Genomic DNA, 23730 nt, shown 5'->3' on the forward strand with positions numbered 1-23730 from the left:
TTCCGCATAGCTAGCTGGCTACATGTTGAGGAGTCCTCAGGCTAAGGGCCTGTCACCTGGAGTCTAGAAACATGCATGGGATTTGGCTGGGGCAACTGCGGGCCAGGAATTAAACTGAGGATGTAACGAGGCAGCCTAGAGGTGGAGTACCCTGAGCAAGGCCTCTGCATGCAGGTGAGGCTGCTGCCCCTCGAAGGCTCTGCCCCCTCTACTTCCCATCTCACCCCAATTAAAATGGCATGAGGAGTTAGGTAACTCGGCATGGGGGAGGGCACCTGCAAATCAGCCTTTGTTTCACATTCTCACATCACTTCATCCTTCTTGGATGTTGGAATAATCACCTCAAGTTTAACAACATATTCCAGAAAGCTCTTTTATTTACCAAAAAAAAAAAAAATCAAAAAACAGAAACCCTTAAGTAACTTCACAACTTCTTCTCACAAGGGCTTGCTACGTAGTAACAGGCAGATATTTTTATATTCATTTTACAGATTAACATATGAAGAGAGGGAGAAATTAAATCATTTGAAAAGAGTAATCCAGCATATATCAAGTGGCTGAGACCAAAGCCTACCTTTCCACGACTGCAGGGGATCCAGGCCCTATTCAAATTGCTGGTCTCTCTGCTGGCCAGCTCCTTTGCATTTCCCTTGCTTGAGATTTTTTTTTTTTCCTTTTTTTTAGACATGGGGTCTCGCTATGTTGCTTAGGCTGAACTCCTGGGCTCAACTGATCCTCCCACCTCAGCCCTCTGAAGATGGAACTACAGGGAGACCACCCAACATGCCTGACTGGTCAGCTCCTTAGAGTCTAACTTCTCTATGTCAAGAATCACACTCTCAGACACCCAGCAATGTGATTTTCAACATTTCCCTCGAAAAAAGGAATCACTCTCAGGCATCCCAAGCATCTCTCAATTTCAAAGATCAACTTTCTGTAGATATGGAGCCAGTGGAATTGCACTATAAATAGAGTCAAACAAACTGCCCAGGAAGGGTTCCTGCAGAGAGGACTATGAAAGCCACTCCTTTCCACCAGGTGCCCAAGGCATATGGCAGCAGAGGCCCCTAGGCAGGGCCCAGAGGACAGGCAGGCAGCTCTGAAGTCAGACCCCTCTAGAATCCTAGCAAGGGTCACCTCCTCCACCGACCCACCCCCATACCATGCTTGTCAGACACGTGTAAAGGAAAATAAAGTTTCAGGACCCCCAAACTCCTTACTTGGAAGATAAAGTTAAGTCTGGAGGCTGAGTCACTGTCACTTCACAAGCTTGGGTCAAAGCAGGAGATTAGACATTAACCAGCGCCCTAAGGAAAAGCCATGGGCCTCAGGCATCTCCCGATGAGTGCTCCGCAAAGAGGAAGTGGTTGGGGGTGGGGGGGATACTCCCCCTGACTGCAGATATTAAGAGCACTCCTATGCTAGCGGCAACACACACATCTAGAGTCTTCTCTCTCAGAGGGGTAAACAACTGGTTGTGATGGTTTGACCAAGGGTCGGGTTTGGTCTCAGCCACTTGATACATGCTGGATTATTCTTTTCACGTGATTTAAATTCTCCCTCTCTTCATATGTTAACCTGTAAAGTGAATATAAAAATATCTGCCTGTTATTATGTAGCAAGCCCCTGTGAGAAGTTGTGAAGTTACTTAAGGGTTTCTGTTTTTTGCCACCAGATAATCTGACAATACTGAATAAAGATCTCTATCAGGGCATCTATGTAGCTTTCTTTAGTGTGATGAACAAAAGCAGAAAGGAAATCAAGCTAGAGATATCTAAGAACCAAGCTCTTCTCCTACACAAGGCAGCCATAAGAGTAGAGACTGTAGATTAAAGAGAATAAGGAATTAGGTTTATAGATAACCTAACAACATTATCAATATATAAAGAACCAAGAAAACAGTACATTCAAGTAAAAGCATTATGTGAGACAAAATGCGGCTCAAACATTTCAGTGTTAGTTATTTTTAGTACATTTTTATAGCAAAGACAGTATATTGAAGAATTATGCTGTGGCTTTGAGAAATCATTTAATCCTTCATTCAAATAGTCACATGTCAAAAACATGGTACTACAGAGACATGGACAGAATGAAATCATTATAATAAATTCTGAGTAAATTCCAGTAACATTAAAGTTGTACAGATAGTTTTATTAGAAAACAGAACAAGTGGAGAAGGAAGATACCTGACTCGTAAACCCCCCATAACTGCCTCTTGTGTAAGTTTGTCATTTCACTTGGCTTTTGACTTAATCTGTTGATTATACAGTGATTATACAGTCCATTCAATCAAGTTATCTCGAGTGCTTAAAAAGAGATCATCTACCAGGGCAGAGAATGGTCAAGAATTCAGAATCGCAACTGCTCATCTTCAGGGTCACCACCTCCTCTGACACTGTGGAGACTCCTCACAAACCTCAGTATATGTGAAATGCATTCGTGGAGCATCCTGTCTAAGCAGGTTTCTACAGCTTCTAAAGGTACTGGAGAGGCAAAGAGAGACCTCAAGCACAAGGTCCCTGCCTTGGAGGAATCTTGGCCTGGAAAGGCAAGGGCTCCCGGATCTCCTCTGTGGCTGGATCTGCATGTGCTGACAGCAGCCTGGGCCTGCAGGCCTGGGTATCCTCGTTGGCTCCAGCAGACAACTCTCCCTTCTCAAGCCTGCCCCACATTCTGTGTTTCCTCCTCCAGGAAGCAGCACAACCGCACATTCAATCACACAAGCTGGAGATCTATGAATAGGCTGAAATGCCTTCCTGCTGCCCATCCCTGACATCAAATCAGTCACACGACCCTACTGAGCCTCCCTTCTACACATCTAACATCTAAATGTCTTTCCAGGCCGGGTGCAGTGGCTCACACCTATAATCCAGCACTTTGGGAGGCTGAGGTGGGTGGATCACTTGAGGTCTGGGGTTCGAGACCAGCTTGGACAACATGGTGAAACCCTGTCTCTACTAAAAATAGGAAAGTTAGCTGGGCATGGTGGCAGGTGCCTGTAATCCCAGCTACTAAGGAGGCTAAGGCAGGAGAATCGCTTCAATCCAGGAGGCAGAGGTTGCAGGGAGCAGAGATGTTATCACTGCACTCAGCCTGGATGACACAGCAAGACTCCGTCTCATAAATAAATAAATACATAAGTAAATAAATAAAATTAGTGTCTCTCCAGCCCTCATCTTCCCACCCAAATCACTCCCTGTTCTGTCCTTCATTCTTTCTTATCTGTGGCCGAAGTCATCTTTCTCAACAGTAAATGTGATTCCATAACTCTCTTAAAATTCCTCTGACAAAAAGCACAAACCACCAAAGAAAAATAAGTAAACGGGACTTCACAAAAATAAAAAAGAATTTTGTGCCAGAAAGGACATTATCAAGACAATGAAAAGATAACCCATAGAATGAGAGGAAATATTTGCAAACTATTTATCTGTTAAAGGATTTGTATTCAGAGCACAGCAAGAACTCTCCAGCACTGTGGGAGGCTGAAGTGGGAGGACTGCTTGAGGCTGCAGAGCGTGGGTTCCACGTGTATAAAACATCCAGAAGCGGCAAGTCCACAGAGCTGAAACATAGATTTATGGTTGCCAGGGGCTGGGAGGGAGGTGGTCTTGGAGGGTGACTGCTGTGGGTTAAGATTTCTTTATGGGGTGATAAAAATGTTCTAAAATTGATTGTAGTGATGGCTGAACAACTGTGTGACTATACTAAAACCCACAGACTTACATGATTTAAATGGATTATATCTCAATAAAAGCTATTATTTAAAAAAAAACATTCTTCAGAGACTCCCACTGTCTTGAGGATAAAATCTAACTGCTTGCCTAATGTCTCCTCTAGGCCACTTCCACTGACCACCCTGTGCACTCCAACAATGACAAACCACCTGCATCACTTCCTTGGTGGCCAGGCTTTCTGGCCTTAGGACCTGCTGTTCTCTTCTGGTAGCATTTCCAGAGTCCCCACCCCTTACACTCAGGGGTCAACTCATCCCCTCTCCCCTCAAGATTCAGGTTAGAAGTCAAATAAAACAACATTTCTTGATGACTCAGAATTTCTCCATTGTATTATAATCAGGTAAAACTCTTCTAGTTGAACGAGGCTTTCAAAGGTGGTTTTCTTCAAATCAAAGGGCTTTGGCCTTAAGACAACAGTGACAACGTATTAATTAGAGTCTTAGGTCTGCTTTAAGTGTTTTTCTGTCTCTTCTTTGCTTTCAGGTAACTGGGCAAGAGTCTAAATCTGGGCCAGAATCTTATAATAAGAGTTCTGGGTACATTGGCTCACCCTAGTAATCCCAGCACTTTGGGAGGCACTGAGGTGCGGGAGGATCATCATCATAAGTTTGAGATCAGCCTGGTCAACAGAGCAAGACCCTGTCTCTATGAAAATTAAAATAAAAAACTAACTGGGCGTGGTGTTGCACACCTGTAATTCCAGCTACTTGGGAAGCTGAGGTGGGAGGATCACTCGAGCCCAGGAATTCGAGACTGCAGAAAGCTATGATCGTACCACTGTACTCCACCCTGGGCAACAGAGCAAGACCATGTCTCAAAAAAAAAAAAAAAAAAAAAGAATAAGAGCTCTAAGGTCAGTGTCTGGACGGAGGGAGAGGGAAACAAAGAACAAAGGTGACTAAGATGGCGCACTTCCGGGTTCTTCATCACCAACTTTCCCGCGCCCGGGGAAGGCACAGGTCAACTGTGCAGGCACAGCATGACGTCCGACCGAGGAAAACCTAAACCTACCTGGCCGCGCCCACCGCACGGCCCTCGACCCGCCCGCATCCCGCCTACCGCCCTCCCACTCCCAGGCCCAAGACACAAAAGCCGCTCCTGGCAGGCACGCCGGGCGAACTTCCTCGGCCCCTCCTCCTACGCGGACCCAGGAACCTTTTCCGGGGAACGCCAGAGCGACTTCCTCGGCCTCCGCCGCCGGAGACCGGTGAACCTCGACTCCTCTTTCTATACATTGGCTACGTAATAAAGTTTCTTTTTACCTTGCCTACTTGCCTTTTCTCTGGCACCTGCTCTGGTGGTGGCATAAAGCAAATCAGTCAGACCCAACTTTGAATCCTGGCTTCATTTCATCAATCCACTGGGCTAATAACTTAATCATTCTCTGTTTGCTCAAATGAAAAAATATTAGACAAAAGAATAAACAGTGTACAATTAAGACGATAAATAATATTAAATGATGGAAAATCTCTGAAAGTGCTTAGCATATATAAAGCCCCAAAATACTAGCTGCTGTTATTAAAATGTAACAAACTTTACTTTTTGAACATATTAATATAATTATAGCAGCCTCTCAATTCTGTTGCAAGTTTGTCACATTCATTCATCTGAAAAGTATTTACTGAATTATCTAATAGATAGAAGAAATTGCAATGCTAAAATTACATATAGTTTAAAAGGAAATAAACTTGGAATGACAGCTTGAGTAACTTTACCATGAGTGATACAGACTGGCTGTCTCCCCACCCAAATCTCATCTTGAATTCCTACATTAGCAGGGGGACCCAGTGGGAGGTAATTGAATCAGGGAGGCAGGTCTTTTCGTGTGCTGTTCTCCTGATAGTATAAGTCTCACGAGATCTGATGATTATATAAGGCGGAGTTTCCCTGCACAAGCTCTCTTCTCTTGTTTGCCACCATGTGAGATGTGCCTTTCACCTTCCACCATGATTGTGAGGCATCCCCAGCCAGGTGGAACTGTAAGTTCATTAATCCTTTTTTTCTTTCCAGTCTCAGGTATGTCTTCACCAGCAGCATGAAAAGGAACTAATACAATGAGAAAGAATGTGGGGTGTTTCTATTCTGGCATCTAGCTTGGGTACTGCAAAACTCCCTCTGCTCGGTTCTTAGCCCTGTTGTGAATAGACACTGCTGATAATCATCCATGGTTCATTCTTATTGGCCTAAAGTTGAATTATTATTATTTTGGCCCAAGCTGCTCCACCAAGGGAGAGAGAGGAGGAAATATTAGTTTATTTACACGTCAGTTATAGCGGAGAAAGGCTGTTGGAAAACTCAAAGATGAGGGTAAACATCTGTATTTCATCTTTAGGAACTCAGAGGCAAGCCTCAAAAGCAGGTGCTGTACCCTGGTAGGGACCTTTCGAAGCAGCAAGGCCCACCCAGGTAATTCCCAAGAACTTGCACTGGACAGAGAAGTGCTGGGCAACACCAGGCTCACAGATGAGTCCCGAGGTCATATGAAAGGAAGAGAGAGTGCTTAGGCCTCACCTCACAAAAGGCATTAACATGTCCAGGAGAAAACAAGTCCATCGGAACGAAGCAGGGTCAGGCAGGGTTGGGAAGCAGCCCCCTGTGGAGCCATAGGTACTGCGGATCTGCCCAACTGGCAAGACCACCCTTCCTCAAACCATCCGACTATCTCCACCAAACTTCTGCCCCTTTTCAAGGGGCCTTAAGAACAGAGACCTGGGGGTGTCAGGGGAGGAGCTGGCACACATGCCATGAGCTCTGGGCCACATGCCTGTCATACCCACATAATAAAGGCTGCACAGGCATTCTGGCTTTGTAGTTTAATTTCCAGAAGATTCTGCTCCTGGGGCACAGCTGCCTCTGCACAGCCCCTTGAGCAGAGGCCTCCTGGTGCAGCATCTGCGGGGCTCTCCCCAGCAGCATCCACAGGCTTCCTCGATTTCCACGTCCTCATGGCTTGCCCAGGGGAGCTGGAAAACAGGCCCTGTTGACAGGAGCTGCTGACAGTCCTCCTTCCCAGCACGAAGCCATAGGCCTCTGCTCACCAGAGTTGATGTTTGGTGCCAGACAGTGGGATGCCTTATGTGTGAGCTGAAGGTGACTGAAATCTCCATGTCTTCAGCTCAGTAACCTTCCCACCTCTCCAACAGCAGCCAGTGGCTACTCAGGCAGAAGGTTCCCTCAGCACCCCAAATAGTTCCCGCACATCTGAATCCTCTGAGGGCCAGGGTGGATCACGGCGTTCCCACAAGTGACCTTGGCTGAGTGACAACAACATCCATTTACTGAGATGAGTCTGAAGTTCCATGGGACAGGGCCCTGCAGAGCTGAATGCCTCGCTGAAGACCCCATAACTGAGGCGGAAAGCTTCAGGAGGGACCAGCTAATGGTGAGTGGGGTGGGGTCTCTTCAGGCTGAGAGCCCCCTGAGCAAACATGACTGCCAGACAGGCACTGGCCCAGCCAGGCCTGGCATGGAGAGGTGGGAATATGGCGGGATGTGGGGTGGGACTGCGAGTTGAGGTGTGGTGGGAGCCGGGCACTGGGCAAAGCATGTGGTGCCCCAGGCAGCACTGGAAGGCACCACATGATCAGATCACTGTGAGTACTTTGTGGGGAAAGGTGAGGGAGTGGAGGCCTGGTGGGGCAAGTGCCCATTCCCCACCAAAAGCCACCCCCACCTTGTTTCTTCCTAACAGAATCCCAATTTTGTTCAAGAATCAGGCTGCAAACTGTGATTTCAAGAGAGATGGCCTGGGGGCGCTGTGTGACCCAGTTCTCACCAATCAGATGTAAAGGGAACGCTCTGGGAGGCTCTGGGAAACCCTCTTCCCGTAAGACCCAGGTGTCCAGGAGACATGCCTGCCCCAAGTCGCCAACAGGTGGACCAAGATGCTTGGCAATGCTGAGCTGTCCTGCATCCCTGGCAGGAGGCCCAGAACCACAGCACTACCAGCCACAGCCTGGGCCTGCACCATGGGCAGCCACAGCCCATCTCCCACCCTTAGGGACCGGGGTAGAGGGAGTGTCCCCTGGCTCATGCCGCTGACAGGAGGGCAGTTTCTCATATACCAATACATCACCTGGATAGACTTCCGGCCCACCTGACTGTTTAAACCAGGTTTCCAGATCTCTTAAGTCCTTTAAGGTGTCCTATTCCAATGTCACAGCTACAGGATCATCTGTTTGCCACATATTTCCTTCAAATTCTGGTTCTGCCATCTCTGACCAGTGGCCACTCTAAATCAATTTGGCTCCAGGACCCACGCAGGCAGCACACTAGTCATTTCACCTCTGCTGCCTCCCCCAGACCACTCATGCCAAGTGGTTATTTATAATCTCCTTACTCTTCTGGAAGTGGACCCCAAGTTTCTGCAGAAAGAACTAAGATTCTAAGAATACCACCTACAAGCTTCAACCTCGGGGGAGTAAATAGATGTTTTGCTTTTAAAACTTCTAGGTTTCAAGCCTAGAAAAGATATTCTAACTTGAAATCAAGATCCCAAACAACTGAAAAGGTAAAAAAGAAAATTAAAGCTGGGTCGTGTTATTATTTGGAAAAACAACAATCCTATACAACTCCATGCTGCTTGCTAGCTAGGGCAGGGACAGGTGTGGCTCCCAGGAGTGGTGGCTTTGGGTTCTGTGGAAATCAGACCCATCCTCAAAGTTGTACAGAAGTATGTCATGTGACTACAGATTAAGTGGCCATCAAAATGCATATGGGGTATATCAGAGAAGCTGAAAAAAATAAAGAGATCAGCAAACCAACGAAGAAAAAGAAATGGGGAGAAAAAAAGCCTACAAAATACTGTAGAAATCCTACCAATTTTCCATGTATTGTATGAGGAAGAAACCTACCTCCTATTTTTAAAAAAGCACTTTTCAAGGCTTTTTATAGGTTCTTTTGACAGTATCTGGGTCACCTGAGTAATCTTAACTGGAAACTTACATAGATTTACAGAATCTATTAGATCATAGGATGGTTTGGCACTGCTTTCCCCCTTTGTAAATAGCTTATTGTATCCTTTTTCACAATATTCACCTTCTGCCAAGCATTAGAGTGGATGAATGCACTGTTCATGGGACACACGTAGTTGCCTGGTGATTACCAGGACAGTTACTCCGATACCTGCTGAAGGCAGCTATATTTGAAAGTTCTCGGCAAAAAGTCAAGTGAAACCACTGAAAACTGAAGAATTAGGATTTACCCCAGGAAGGCAAGCATGATTTTACACTAGAGCACCTTAGAAAATCTGCTGTTATAACTTGCCTCATTAACAAGTTAAAGGAGAAAAAAACTTGATTACATAAAAACTATCAGATGACATCATTAGCTGTAGAAAAAATTCAATCCTCATCCTTTAAAAACAAGCCAAGTAGTCAGGCATGGCAGTGCCTGGCTATAGTCCCAGCTACCAAGAAGGCTGAGGTGGGAGGATCCCTTGAGCCCGGGAGTTCAAGGCTGCAGTGAGCTATAATCGCCACCACACTCCAGCCTAAGTGACAAAATGAGAACCTATCTCTAAAAATAAACCACCAAACAAAACACCTCTTAGCAAAATATTTGCATAACATAATAAAAGGTATGTACCAAATGCCTACAAAAAACATACATCATGATGAAGTGTTAAATGCTTCCCTTGGAATTAGATACGAGACCAGGATCCATCCAACGTCACGCTTATATTCCACACTGCACAAGGTAAAGGGGCCTGCCCGAGGTCATATCATTGCTCACTGGGTAAATCAAGACGACCCAGTCCAGCATGTTAGATCCTTCATCACAGTTTTGTGCTAAAACTTCTCCTATTATCCTTTGGACATGAGTCTCTTAAGTATTATCATTTAAAATTCATGGTTGTTGGCGGATTAGTTGATAGTCTGTGGTAGAGATACAATAAGTATTAGTCCATTTAGGAGGTCTGTGTTTTGCTTTTTCTACAGTAATGTAAAAGGGTAGGAAGATTAGTATGTTACAAGTCCACTGCAATTACAAATCAGTCTCTGTGCACATAAGACAGCACAAAATCACAGACCTAGGGTTTTGATACATACAAGAAACCCTATATGATAGCATGCCCCCATCTTTTTTTTTTTTTTTTTTTTTTTTTGAGACAAGAGTCTCGCTCTGTCCACCAGGCTGGAGTGCAGTGGCGCTATCTTGGCTTACTGCAAGCTCCGCCTCCCGGGTTCCCGCCATTCTTCTGCCTCAGCCTCCCGAGTAGCTGGGACTACAGGCACCCGCCACGGCGTCCGGCTTTTTTTTGTATTTTTAGTAGAGACGGGGTTTCACCGTGGTCTCAATCTCCTGACCTTGTGATCCGCCCGCCTCGGCCTCCCAAACTGCTGGGATTACAGGCGTGAGCCACCGCGCCCGGCCCATGCCCCCATCTTTACCTCAAACTCTCACCCAAAAATACTAGCTAGGACCTTTCCCCTCTTACTATCAGTATTTGATAATTCTAATTAGCACGCAATAAGATGTAGGATATATGAATAATAACAGTTTGATTTTAAATATATATGTTGTGCCTTGCACTCTACCAAAAATGCACTTTCCTTTAAATTAGATTTAGTTTATTCCAGAAGATTCTAGATTTTATTGCCTCTATTTACCAAAGCTATAATAACTTTAAATGCTTTCATTAACAACTAAGGATAAAAAAAGGTAAATGAACAAAGAATTTTACTCAAGAAACTAGTAAGAAACCAAAATATACAAAAAATAGGACAAAAAAATTAATAAAGATAAAAGTAGAAACAAGTTAATCAGAAACAGATTAACAGTGGAATAGATAAAACTAATCCAACTGGTTCTTTGTAATGGAATGTGGACAGACATACTCTTCTGGATAGGAAGACAAAATATCATAATCATATCAATGTAAGTTTTTATGCAAGCTCAAACATGTATAAACTGAGAAAAGGCCTGAAAGGACATATAGCAAAATGTTAGCAGTTTTTCTCCAAGTGGTGAGATTAAAGGTAATATTTTTCTTTTTTATACTTTTATTTTTTAAATCCTCTGTAATGAAAATATTTTATGATCAGAAAAAAATAAGCTATTTTTAAGATATCAGATTATTTCTCATTGATATATACACTTCATGTAATGCCAAACTACTAAAAATACAGAGGGACTGAGAAAGAACTTCAAGAAGGTGCACATGGGAGATGAAACATTTTCCCAGAGAGTAGTGAGTAATCTTAAAGTAAAAAAAGAATAAACTTATTCCACAAGACATTACAACCTAATGCAAAGCCTGTCTAGTAACCTCTAATGGAATTACTTCCATACTTTCAATAAAATACCTACAAATTTAGAATACAAAGAGAGAAACTTCTTAACATGGCCCACCAGTAAGCCCATCAGATGGCCAAACGCAGAATCAGGTTGCAACGGACTCATCTTAAGACAGATGAAGCAGTGGAGGAAAATCTCCCTGAGAGCTCATGGCATAATTTGCTCCTTGAAACAATGACAACCCCTGAACTAAGGTAGGAAGCTGTTTTGAATCCCTCTTGCCAGCAGATCCCTAAATCAGACCCAGAACTTGGAGGAAACAAGAAATAGAAGGCCATCTCTCTGCACCTCTCCAGCACTGCTCTGGGAGGTGGGCAGAATATCATATAATCACAATTCTCTCATCAAAAAACAAAATTACAGGCTGATTAAAGTATTATTTTTTAAAAAACAAGAAAAGTTATTATTTATTTGCTCTTGGGCTATGGAAGATCTTCCCAAGCAAAAAAGGTTAAAAAAATGAAATGATTAACAGATTTAAATGATATAACAGGCCGGGTGCGGTGGCTCAAGCCTGTAATCCCAGCACTTTGGGAGGCCGAGACGGGTGGATCATGAGGTCAGGAGATCGAGACCATCCTGGTTAACACGGTGAAACCCCGTCTCTACTAAAAAAATACAAAAAACTAGTCGGGCGAGGTGGCGGGCACCTGTGGTCCCAGCTACTAGGGAGGCAGGAGAATGGCGTAAACCCGGGAGGCGGAGCTTGCAGTGAGCTGAGATCCAGCCACTGCACTCCAGCCTGGGCGACAGAGCGAGACTCCGTCTCAACAACAACAACAACAACAACAACAACAAAAAAGATATAACAACGTAATACCAAGTGTTGGCAAAGGCTCAGGGAAGCACATGATCTCATGACCACTAGGATGAATAAACTGGCATAATATTTCTGAAGGGCAATCTGGCTGAATGTGTTGAAAGTCTTTAAAATGTTTATACTCTTTGACTCAGTAAGTCATCGTCTAGGAATTTGTCCTAAATAAACAGTAAGATAGACTAAAAAAAAAAAAAGTATTTATAATATTGAAAGACTGAAAAGACCACAAATATTTGACAATACATATATGTTCAACAACAGGGACCTAATAAATATGAAATATTTATATTAAAATAGTATCTGGCCTTTAAAAGAATGTTTAAATGAATATTTAATGATAGGAATATACTGAGAAAAATTTTAATATTTCTAAAATGTTAAATGCAAAAAGAAAGTTAATAACATGTACAGGATGATTATAAATTTGTTTAACTTGTATGATACACATACACACACATATATCTGGAAGAAAACACCAAAACAGTGGTAATATTGTGGTGGAAAATTGGGAGTGATTTCATTGTCTGTTACTGGCAGCTAAAAGCAGGCTGACAGAGCTGGCAAACTCCAACTCAATCTTCAGAACTCAGCTCAGTTGCTATTTCTTCCAGGAAGTCCTTCTGTGCTACCCTCGACCCCCATGTTATACCAGGGGCCCCCTCACCTTTGCACTAGACTAAAGCCTGGGCATAGGGTCTATGATATTCTTTATCACTGCATCATACTCTGATTTGATTTTATATCCCCAGTACACTTTGAACCACCCATAATCAGAAATTTGGGTGTTTCCTTTTTGTATCCCCAATCCCAACCTGTCGTCGATCTAACAGGCCTTCAAGCCGGAATGCTGGCTTCATGAATGAAATAGACTAAGCAAACGCTTCTCTGTGCTCTGCGAATTTAGAGGTTAAGGGCAGAAATGTGAACAAGGATGAGCAAATACCAGTAAAGAGCTGTCTCTTCTCACCTTTGCCAGCAGACTGGAAACATGTTTAATTTCACCGTTTGCCTTTAGTAATTCTTGTCTGAGCTCACTGCAAGACAGTTCCAGTAGATCTTTCTCCGCTCGGGCTACTTTCAACATTTCTTGAACTTCGCAGCTCTCTGCCGTCTGCTCCACGGCACTGGCCTCTATGGCTTTCTGCTTCTCACCCTGCAAATGAGACTTCAAAGATCCATTCTCAGTTTTTAGCCCTTCCAAGGTAACTCTACACTCTTCCAAAGTTTTGGCCATCATGTTATTATTATGCCGTTCCAGTTCTAGAAATTCATTCAGTTTTTCATTTTCTTCCTTCAGACGTTTAATCATTTCTAAAGCTCCTTGGTTTTCTTCCTCAACTTTCCGCAAGCTACAGGTCAACTGCTGCTGAATGTTGAGCAGCTTCTCTCTTTCAAAGCGGCCCTGTTCAAGAATACCTGTGCACTTCTGCTCCAGTTCAAGGATTTTTCCTTCCTGAGTGGTGGGCTCTTCATTCTTTACTCGCTCTTGTAAAAGATTCATCAGCTTCTCGTTTTCTTGACTTAGCTGCTCTGCCCTCTCTCGATGCTGATGAAAGGATGTCTCTAAAATCGTCTTTTCATCCACCAGCTTCTCATTTTCAGCTGTCAATTCCTGTACCATTTGTTGCTGGTCTGATAATTCTTGTAGAGTAGCCTGTAGTTCTTCTGCAGTGCTATGGTGGTTTTCTTCCATCTTTTGTATCTTCTCTGTGAGGGAAGCCAGGGACAATTCACTTACGTTGTTTGGGGAACTCCCAGCGGGAGAACACTTTGAACTCTTAAAGGGGTTACTGGTGGAGGACAGGGGCCTTGAGGGTGTCTCTGCTGTAATGTGCTCAAAGTCGGAAGCATCTGGCGACAAAGAAGCTTTGGTAACATCGCTACTTGAGGAGCCTGATGTCCGTAATGCATTTCCATGTATGTTTTTTTTATACTCATCAATGTCACTGGACAACTGATTTCCAGCTGGGCTTCCGAAGCTTGACTCTTGAGTTACGGATGTCGGGCAGCTGCTATTGCCAGTGTGACTTGCTGCCCCTTCTGAATCTGGGGAGTGCTCAAGATAGATCAGTTTCTCCTTCAGGGCCCGGTTTTCTTCCTCTAGATTGGAAAGCTCTTTCTGAAAGTTCTTGTTCTTCTCCTCAAGTGCTCTTATCACAGGTTCTGTGTCACCTGGGGAGACTGATGTTCCATCAACATTTGGGCCCAAAGCATCAGTCCCCTCAGCGCTCAGAGTCCTTTTCTCTTTGCATTTCTTTAGTTCACTTCGAAGCCTGTTAATTTCACTATCTTTTGCTTTGGCTTCTGCCAAAAGTTCCCGAACTTGGGACTCAAGCGCAGCCTTTTCTCCACCTTCATTCTCTTGCTTGGGCTTGGTGGAAGGGGTCCTCAGGTGTTTGGTAGGAGTGGGAGTGTTGGAAGAAGTTGGACTGGACACTGATTTCCTGGGGTTCGAGGGACCACGTGGCACAGATCTCTCTCTTGAGACAGTTACTGAAAATTCCCGTGGCGCTGGAATGCCTGTCCGTTTGGTTGTTGTAAAGGCCCCTTAAAGACAGAAGAAAAAGAAAAAAAAGTGAAAAAATAAAGCAAGCACTTTTTTTTTTTTTTTTTTTTTTTGAGACAGAGTCTCACTCTTACCCAGGCTGGAGTGCAGTGGCGTAATCTTGGCTCACTGCAAGCTCCGCCTCCCGGGTTCATGCCATTCTCCTGCCTCAGCCTCCCAAGTAGCTGGGACTACAGGTGCCCACCACCACGCCTGGCTAATTTTTTGTATTTTTAGTAGAGACGGGGTTTCACCGTGTTAGCCAGGATGGTCTCGATCTTCTGACCTCGTGATCCGCCCGCCTCGGCAGGGCTGGGATTACAGGCGTGAGCCACCACGCCCAGCCCAGCAAGCACTCTTATAATAAAACAAAACCCAAATGACTGTAAATCACATGGCACAGTGGACAGTGGCTGTTGCTCTTCATCCATTTCCTCCTCCTCTAGCTAATTATCCAGTTCTGACTGGGGTTTCTGTGCTTCCTCCCCACAGCCCTATACTTTGGGTGAGGCTGACTCCAAGCCTGAGCTACTTAGGATGACCCCATCCCCAGCCAGTTGCTGGTTCACGCATGGGCACACAACTCAATTAAGATCAATGCGACAAAGGGAAGGTTTTCTGGGCAAGCTATTAAACACCATAGGACAAGAGTGAGAAAATGTGTAGGTGTGGGAATGGCTGGTAACCACCCTGCCCTCTCAAGAGGAAGGTGGGAATGCAGATGGCAGAGAAGGAAGAAGGAAACTAAATTCTCAATAGCATTGCTGAGTTGCTAAATCCAATCAACCCTGAAGTTTGGCCTATAGCTGGCCTTTCAGTTAGGCAAGCCAGTAAATACCCTTCCTATAAGTCACCTTGAGTTGGGTTTTCTGTAACTTGCAATTTAGTGCATCTGCACTGATAATGCTGGCAACTAAACAATGGCCTTTTGACAAAATACAAGTTCTTTGTGAATTTCTCAATAAACACTTTAAAAAACATCATTAACATATTTTGACAGCATAAATTTGATTAAGAAATCAGAAGATACAGATAATACTGAGAGATGGATCTGATACAATGACATATTACTTTTGACATAAGTGGAAATGATGCACTCATTTGTGTACATGAAGAAACAAGAATAAATGAAATAAGAACATACCTACGGTACTTGACATGATATACACATAACACAGAATACTTGTAACGGGAAATGTAAGGTGTAAATAATTATCTTTTTTTTCATCTGTACTATATCACAGACAATGTAAAAACAACCCTGGGGTGAAACCCAGACATCAGTCTCCATTGTGCTCTAGAATTGAAATCCACCTCAGATGTTACAGTGCAAATTAAAATCCTGAACATTTTTTTTCTTTTACAAACTCAAAGACTATCTGATGAGTCAAGGCTGGCTGCTGTCACTTACACAACTCCACATGCTTTGAGTGAGAGGTCTAACAAAGGGTCCTAGAAGTGGTCATCAACCTGTAGGCCTCTGCAGCGTAGGAAGGGCATAGGAGGGAATGTTCCCATAGACTGGCAGCAGCCCCAGCACAGGTTCCGCACCTAACAAGATTGGCAGCTGTAAACCTACCACCAAGACTGTTTCTGAGCCCTGAGCAAACACACATCTAAACATCCTGGATCCTGACGACATAAAGGCTGATGGCATTCATTACTAAACATCTAACAACTGAGCTCTTTTGAAACTTTGACCTAATAAAGGCTGAACTGTCAAATTAATACATAGAAAACTATGGTTTTTAAATTAACTTCTTCAAATTAAGTTTCTGGAAAGCCAAGAGTATATCATAGACTTTTAATACAGTTGACCCCTGAACAACTTAGGGGTTAGGGGGACCAACCTCTCATGCAGTCAAAACTCTGTGTATAACTTTTGGCTCCCCAGAAACTTAACTACTAATAGCCTATTGCTGACCGGAAGCCTGATTGTTAACATAAACAGTTAACACGTATTTTGTATGTTATATGTATTATATACTGTATTCTTCAGATAAAGTGAGACAGAAAAAAAATAAAATGTTATTCAGAAAACCATAAGGAAGAGAAAATACATTTGCAGTACCATACTGTATTTATCAATACCATGAGTTTACATCATCTGTTTGCAAAATGAATCATCTGTCTGAAGCGGCAGGCAACCATTCCTCAATCTAGCAAGCATTCAACTCTGTCAGGGCTTTTTTTTTTTTTTTTGAGATGGAGTCTCGCTCTGTCACCCAGGCTGGAGTGCTGTGGCCGGATCTCAGCTCACTGCAAGCTCCGCCTCCCGGGTTCACGCCATTCTCCTGCCTCAGCCTCCCAGGTAGCTGGGACTACAGGCGCCCGCCACCACGCCCAGCTAGTTTTTTGTATTTTTTAGTAGAGACGGGGTTTCACCGTGTTAGCCAGGATGGTCTCGATCTCCTGACCTCATGATCCGCCCGTCTCGGCCTCCGAAAGTGCTGGGATTACAGGCTTGAGCCACCGCGCCCGGCCTGTCAGGGCTTTTATTGGCTTCTAGGGAGCACTGCCAGTATCACTAGCAACACTTCATATGGGTCCCACAGTGTTATTCAAGGTTTGTGGTACTGCACTAAACACAATAAAACACACTCAAGAACCTCAAGAGGTCACTTTTCACCGTGATCTGAAGTGTAATGGAGAGAGGAACTGCTCCCACAGAGATGACTAGCATCACAGTGCCTTCCAAGCGGCTACCCCCAATGCTTGAGCGCACTGCAGCAATATCAGGAAGTGGCCACAGAATTATTACAGGAGTACTGTATGTACTACAGTTAATTGTATGCAGTTATAATACTGCATCTTTACATTTGTTTACATTTCTCTCAACTATGACTAGCACCAGTCTGCGTGTACATAAGTTTAGACAAATTTTAACTTTTTATAATAGATTTGTGTATATTCTATGGTAGTAAATGATAAAACTGATTAGTATCTACATGTATTTTATGTATTCATGACATATGTAACTTTTTCTCAATGTTTTCCGTATTTCTAGACTACTCGGTTCATCCGAGTTTTTTCCAAACTGTTGCAACTCTCCAAATAATTTTCCAATGTATTGATTTTTTTAAGTCTCCGTAGAAATGGACCTACACAGTTCAAGCCAGTGTCATTCATGGGTCAGCCTGACTTTCAGGTGTCAGACACCTCACCTGCATCATACTACACACTCAGTGAGCAAAAGATTTATTTCATTATTCTTGTGAAATGAGTATTAAAACCACTAAGCACTACAATGTTTTAGTAATGCCAGTTCTCTAGAATGAAGTCACTGCAGCAATGACCGTATTAAAAACTAGAAGATAACTAAAGTTTCACTGTAACTCGAGTCAGAACAGGCAAACCTGAGAGTCCAGGACCGATCATCAAACAGGCATTTGTTATTCTTAATGACATCACTAAATTAAGGCTACCTTTTTCTTTCTCTCTTTCATTCTTATTTTATTTTTTTGAGACAGAGTTTTGCTCTTGTTGCTCAGGCTGGAATGCAATGGTGCGATCTCGGCTCACTGCAACCTCTGCCTCCCGGGTTTAAGTGATTCTTCTGCCTCAGCCTCCTGAAGAGCTGGAACTACAGGCACAAGCCAACATGCCCGGCTAATTTGCTGTGTTTTTTTTTTTTTTTTTTTTTTTTTTTTAAGTAGAGATGGGGTTTCACCGTGTTGGCCAGGCTGGTCTCGAACTCCTGACCTCAGGTGATCTGCCCGCCTCGGCCTCCCAAGTGCTAGGATGACAGGCGTGAGCCACTGTGCCCAGTCACTTTCTTTTTTTTTAAACCTGCAATCATTTGTTGGTTTTGAAGACGGAAGAACTAATATAGAACAGATCAACTCCGTTATTTCCAGCTACAGTTTAACGCCTTCCTTTTGCTGCCAAACTGTAGTCTGTTCTCCCCATAAGTGTTACTTCTGCCTTATCTATACTACTAGGAATTTTTAAAAACCGTGAAACTAAAGTATATTTATGAATGGATGTGTATTATGAAATGTACAATCCAGCTGTATTTTTGTTACATCTATTCTTTTCCCTTTTTCTTTTTTTTTTTTTTTTTTTCACTATGTCTGTCTCTCTTTTCCAAAAGATTCTTCCCATCTCTGTACACCTCATTTCAGAAACTGTTACGGAGCACAGCTTAGGTTCAGAGTTGCTTCAAATTCATCATCAGACCAATGATGATGGTCTTGGCTGCACACCCCCCATGTGAGCCCAGGCCTCCAGCCCAAACACACCTCCTCGTGGGTAATGCCAGAGAAGAGTAAAGAGCAACAGCCCTACAGCTTACAACACCTCCTCCAAGCAGTGGGAGTCAGACCTCACTGTTAACCAAAGCACTCTGAAGCCCTGAGACTGGCCATGCTTCCTTACACAGCACCACATCAGGGGCAGTGGAGAGAAGGGCCAGTGGAACAGGGATTAGCTCAGCCAGCACCACTGGATCTTTCGTTTTCCTCCCACCCCGCCATCACTTATGTGAAACATCCCCATGAGGCTGGTTGACTCCAAGAAGTTAGCATAAAAGTAAGCTCCATCTCGTAAAGAAGAAACATGTTTGAAATGTGACATTTTCTAAATGCCAATGAAAAATTATACAGCGGTCAATCACAAGTACATCAAACTAAGCATTCATATAAAATAAGCATTCACAAACTATAATGGAATACATACTATTGAGAACAGTTGAGGATTAAGCTGGTTGGTCTGTGAGTAATGTTCCTGTTTCTCTTGTATGATTACATTTGTGCAATAAATTAGAAAACAGGAGTTAGCCAAACTGTACATGAAAAAAATGCACTAATCATCAGGGAAATGCAAATTAAAACCACAATGAGATATCACTTCACACCTGTTAGAATGGGTACTATATTTGGGAGGCCAAGGCAGGTGGATCATGAGGTCAGGAGATCAAGACCATCCTGGCCAACATGGTGAAAGCCCGTCTCTACTAAAAATGCAAAAATTAGCCGGGTAGTTGTGGTGTGCACCTATATAGTCCCAGCTACTCAGGAGGCTGAGGCAGGAGAATCACTTAAAGCTGGGAGGCGGTGGCTGCAGTGAGCCAAGATCACACCACTGCACTCTAGCCTAGGCAAAAGAGCAAGACTCTGTTTCCAAAAAAAAAAAAAAAAAAAAAAAAAAACAGACAAAAGATAACAAGTATTGGTGAGGATGTGGAGAAAAGGGAAAGGGAACCCCTGTACACTGTTGGTGAGAATATCAATCAGTACAACCATTATGGAGAATAGTATGGAGGTTCCTCAAAAAATTAAAAATAAGGTCAAGGCAGTAGGATCACTAGAGACTAGGGTTCAAGAACAGCCGGGCAACATAGTGAGGTCCTACCTCTACACAAAAATATTTAAACATTAGCGTGGGAATGGGGGCATGCACCTGTGGTCCCAGCCACTTGGAAGGATGAGGTAGGAGGATCACTTGAGCCCAGGAGTTTGAGGCTGCAGTGAGCTGAGTTTACACCACTGCACTCCAGGCTGGGTGACAGAGAAAGACCCTATCCCTATTTAAAATAATAATAATAATAATAATAATAATAATAATAATAATAATAAATAATAATGCCAGTACAGTGGCTTATGCCTGTAATTCCAACACTTTGGGAGGCCGAGGCAGGCAGATCACCTGAGGTCAGGAGTTCGAGACCAGCCTGGCCAACATGGCAAAACTGTCTCTACTAACAATACAAAAATTAGCTGGGCACCATGGCACATGCCTGTAACCCCAGCTACTGGGAGACTGAGGCAGGAGAATTCCTTGAACCCAGGAGGCGAAGGTTGCAGTGAGGCGAGATCACGCCACTGCACTCCAGCCTGGGCAACAGAGCAAGACTCCGTTTCAAAAAAAAAAAAAAAAAAAGCTACCATATGATCCTGAAATCCCATTACCACATATATAGCTAAGGAAATGAAATCAGCATGTATCACCATGTCACAAAGACATCTGAATTCCCATGTTTACCACACCATTACTCACAATAGCCAAGATACAGAATCAACCAAAGTGTTCACAAGTGGATGAATGAATAAAGAAAATGTAATATATACACAATGGAATACTATTCGGCCTTTAAAAAGAGGGAAATTCTGTCATCTGTGGTAACACGTATGAACCTGGAGGATACCATGTTAAGACTGCATGCTCTCACTCGTATGTGGAGCCAAGAAAGTTGAACTCAAAGAAGCTGAGTAGAGTTGCCAAGGGCTTCTGGAAGGGCAGGGAAGGTGCTGGTCAGAGGACAAAAATTCAGTTAGACTGGAGGAATAAGCTCAAGAGATCTACTGTACATCATGGTGACTACACTCAGTAACAATGTATTATATTCTTGAAAATCTGAGTGAACAGACTTTAAGTGTTCTCACAAAAAATAGTATGTGAAGTCAGCAAATGTTAAATAGTTCAATTTAGCCATTCGACAATGTACACATATATTTCAAAAATATCATGTACATGATAAATATATAAAGTTTGTCTCAATACAAAATAAATCTGGCTGGGCATGGTGGCTCAAGCCTGTAATCCTAGCACTTTGGGAGGCCAAGGCAGGTGGATTGCCTAAGCCCAGGGTTCAATACCAGCCTAGGAAACACGGCAAAACCCCATCTCTACAAAAATTTTTAAAATTAGCTGAGTGTGGGGGCCTATGCCTGTATTCTCAGCTACACAGGAGGCTGAGGTGGGAGGATCACCTGAGCCCAGGAGGTGCATGCTGCAGTGAGCCAAGATTGTGCCACTGCACTCCAGCCTGGATGACAAAGTGAGACCCTGTCTTGATCAATCGATTTATTTATTTAAAGAAAATTTTTAATGTAAAAAAAATTAAAACAGAAGGAATAAATTCTATCATAACAATATACAGAGAGATGGGGTGGGAAAAATAAATATTTTCAGAGAACAAAGAGTACATTTAAAATAGCAATAGTAAGATCAGTTAAATCATGGATCAGATAACTAAACACTGATTCCATGGTGATTCTCAGTAGCTGAAAATAAAATATTTTTAGTCCTTTTTTTTTCATCCTTCATCCTGCCCAAAGAATATGCTAGTGGGGCTGTTTCTTTGGTAGGTCATCTCTCTAACCTGAACTGATGAAGGAAATAGTAACAATCTGAAATAAATGATTTTTTTTTCATGTATTCAACAAGTATTCATGGAGTGGCAGGTAGGAGACACAAATGAAAATTCAGTATCTTCATACACCACAAAATTATAAGATAACTTGCTCCTTTGTTTTTTAAGAACCTAAACTATTAGAATTTTAAAAATATCACTCTTCATAAATTGTTTTCTCAAGGAGTTCCAATAATTTCTTCAATGTCAAATCCAATTTTTTCCCTTAATCCTGATCCTTCTCAACTTTTCACTGGCTGCTAACTTCATGGACTATTTGTTTCCTCTTTCCGTCATTCCTTTTACTCACATCTGACAGTGGTGCCAACCCCCACGCAAGGAACTGATAATCATATTTAAAATCTCCTTCCCTTTTCTTTTGCAACCAACTAGTCAGCCACTAAATCTCATTAACAGTTTTTGGAAATGTTCCCATGTTTTTCCTTTCCTTTCCTTTTGATCTGAATCCAGGTCCTCAGAATATTCCACCTAATTCTCTGAAACCGCTTTCTCACAGGTCTTCCTGATTCCAGCCTCTCCCCACTTCAGGGCACACTGGACTAATATCCCCTAAATATCCCATTGATGTTTCTGTTCCAGAATCTGTACATGTTTCTTGTCTCCTGCTGCATCAATGTCAAACTTCTTCCCTTGGCTTTCAAAGCTACGTGTAATCTCATCCCAATTGGTGTATCCACCCTCATGCACCTTTTGTTTTCCTTTCTCTCCAACACACCCATTTAACTCTAGCCAGTATCCTCAATGTCCCCAGTACATCCTGTGAATTGGTGGGACATCATTCCCTTTCCACTGGACCCTCTGGACTGGCATTCAAATATGCTTAATTCTCTTCAAGTGAAAAAACAAAATAGAATCCACATCTTCTTCCAGCTAATAAATATCCTATTTCTTTCCTCTCAGCAAAATCCTCAAGAATTACATTCACTGCTTGTCTTCCATTTCTTCATTTACTCCTCTACCCACTCCCATTACTTGACCAAAACACTGTCCACTAAAGTCATCATCAGTGAACTCCATGTGGTCCCAGGACATTTGCAATCCTCTCAGCAGAGTTGGTACAATTCCTTTTTTTTTGAAACACCCCTCCGGTGCCAAACTTCCCTAGTTTTCCTCTTACCTCTGCAGTCACCCTCTGACTCTTTTGCTGCCTCCTCATCTCCCCTCTCTACATGCTAGAATTCTTCATACCTAAGTCCTGGGCCTTCAATTGCCACAAATATCTTTCTGGTCATTTTACTTGATCTTACGATCTTCAAAACCACCTGTATACTGATGACTCTCAAACTAACTCTCTTGTATGGACCTCCCCTCGAAGCAACAGATCTGAATATCAAGCTGCATACTTGATAAGCATAATTACGCTGTCACAAAAACACCTCAAACTAGATAATAGGGAGAAAGGAAAGAATGCATAAAATGTGCAAAGGCCCTGGAATGCAGAGTCAAGGCAGCAGGGACACTGGTGAGCAAGAAGGCTGATTTATACAGGGAACTCAAGGAAGGCCTCCCTAATAGGGTTGAGATTCACGGTGATGTATGTCCATGAAAACAAGGACAGGATGCTATGAAGAAAGAATAAAGGTAACACAAGAAAAAGCTCTAAAAAAATTTAAGTAGTTTGCCAAATTAAAAATTCAACAGAAGGGATGGAATGCAAAATCAAGGAACTCTTCCAATATGCAGAACAAAACAAAAAGAGATGGAAACAGAAAAGATTAAAAACACAAGGATCAAACCAGGAGATTAAACAATAAATTAATAGAAGTTTTAGAAATACGTACAGTGGAAACAGTGGAGGAAGTTATCAAAGAGCAAAAGAATGCCCCAAAACTGAAGAACATAAGTTTCCAGAACTCCTATCAAGCAAAATGAATGAAAAAAAATCCCACATGAAGATACATCTTTTAAAAAGTTTTAGAACACAAAAAATGTCTAACAGTTTGGAGAAGGGGTGTGAACTGAGAATGACACTGGCCATTATCATTCATTAGCAACACTGAATTCTAGAAGACAACAAAGCAAACGTCTTCCAAGTTCGGAGGGAAAATGATTTTCAACCTAGATTTCTCTACCCAGATGAACTATAAATCAATTACAGAGGTAGAATACATTTTAAAGCATGCAAAAACTGAGAAAATTAAACTGATAATACCCTTTCTAAGGCAGTTATTTGAGGATG

General features: G+C 42.9%; 1 protein-coding gene across 11 annotated transcripts in view; it reads right to left on the minus strand.

The window, feature by feature from the left end:
• SPECC1 (sperm antigen with calponin homology and coiled-coil domains 1) overlaps positions 1-23730 on the minus strand; it is a 316918-nt gene that overhangs the window by 96948 nt on the left and 196240 nt on the right. For 6 of the 11 annotated variants that reach the window (XM_030923259.1, XM_010353800.2, XM_030923266.1 and 3 more), the window contains one exon: positions 12821-14400. In XM_030923259.1, coding sequence (XP_030779119.1) covers positions 12821-14400 — 1580 coding nt within the window. Of the gene's footprint in view, positions 1-12796; positions 14401-23730 lie in introns of all 11 variants that reach the window. The other 5 variants (XM_030923260.1, XM_030923264.1, XM_030923261.1 and 2 more) reach the window with 1 other exon arrangement.

This window comes from Rhinopithecus roxellana, chromosome 19 (assembly GCF_007565055.1).
Source record: "Rhinopithecus roxellana isolate Shanxi Qingling chromosome 19, ASM756505v1, whole genome shotgun sequence".
In the NCBI taxonomy this organism is placed as follows: domain Eukaryota; kingdom Metazoa; phylum Chordata; class Mammalia; order Primates; family Cercopithecidae; genus Rhinopithecus; species Rhinopithecus roxellana.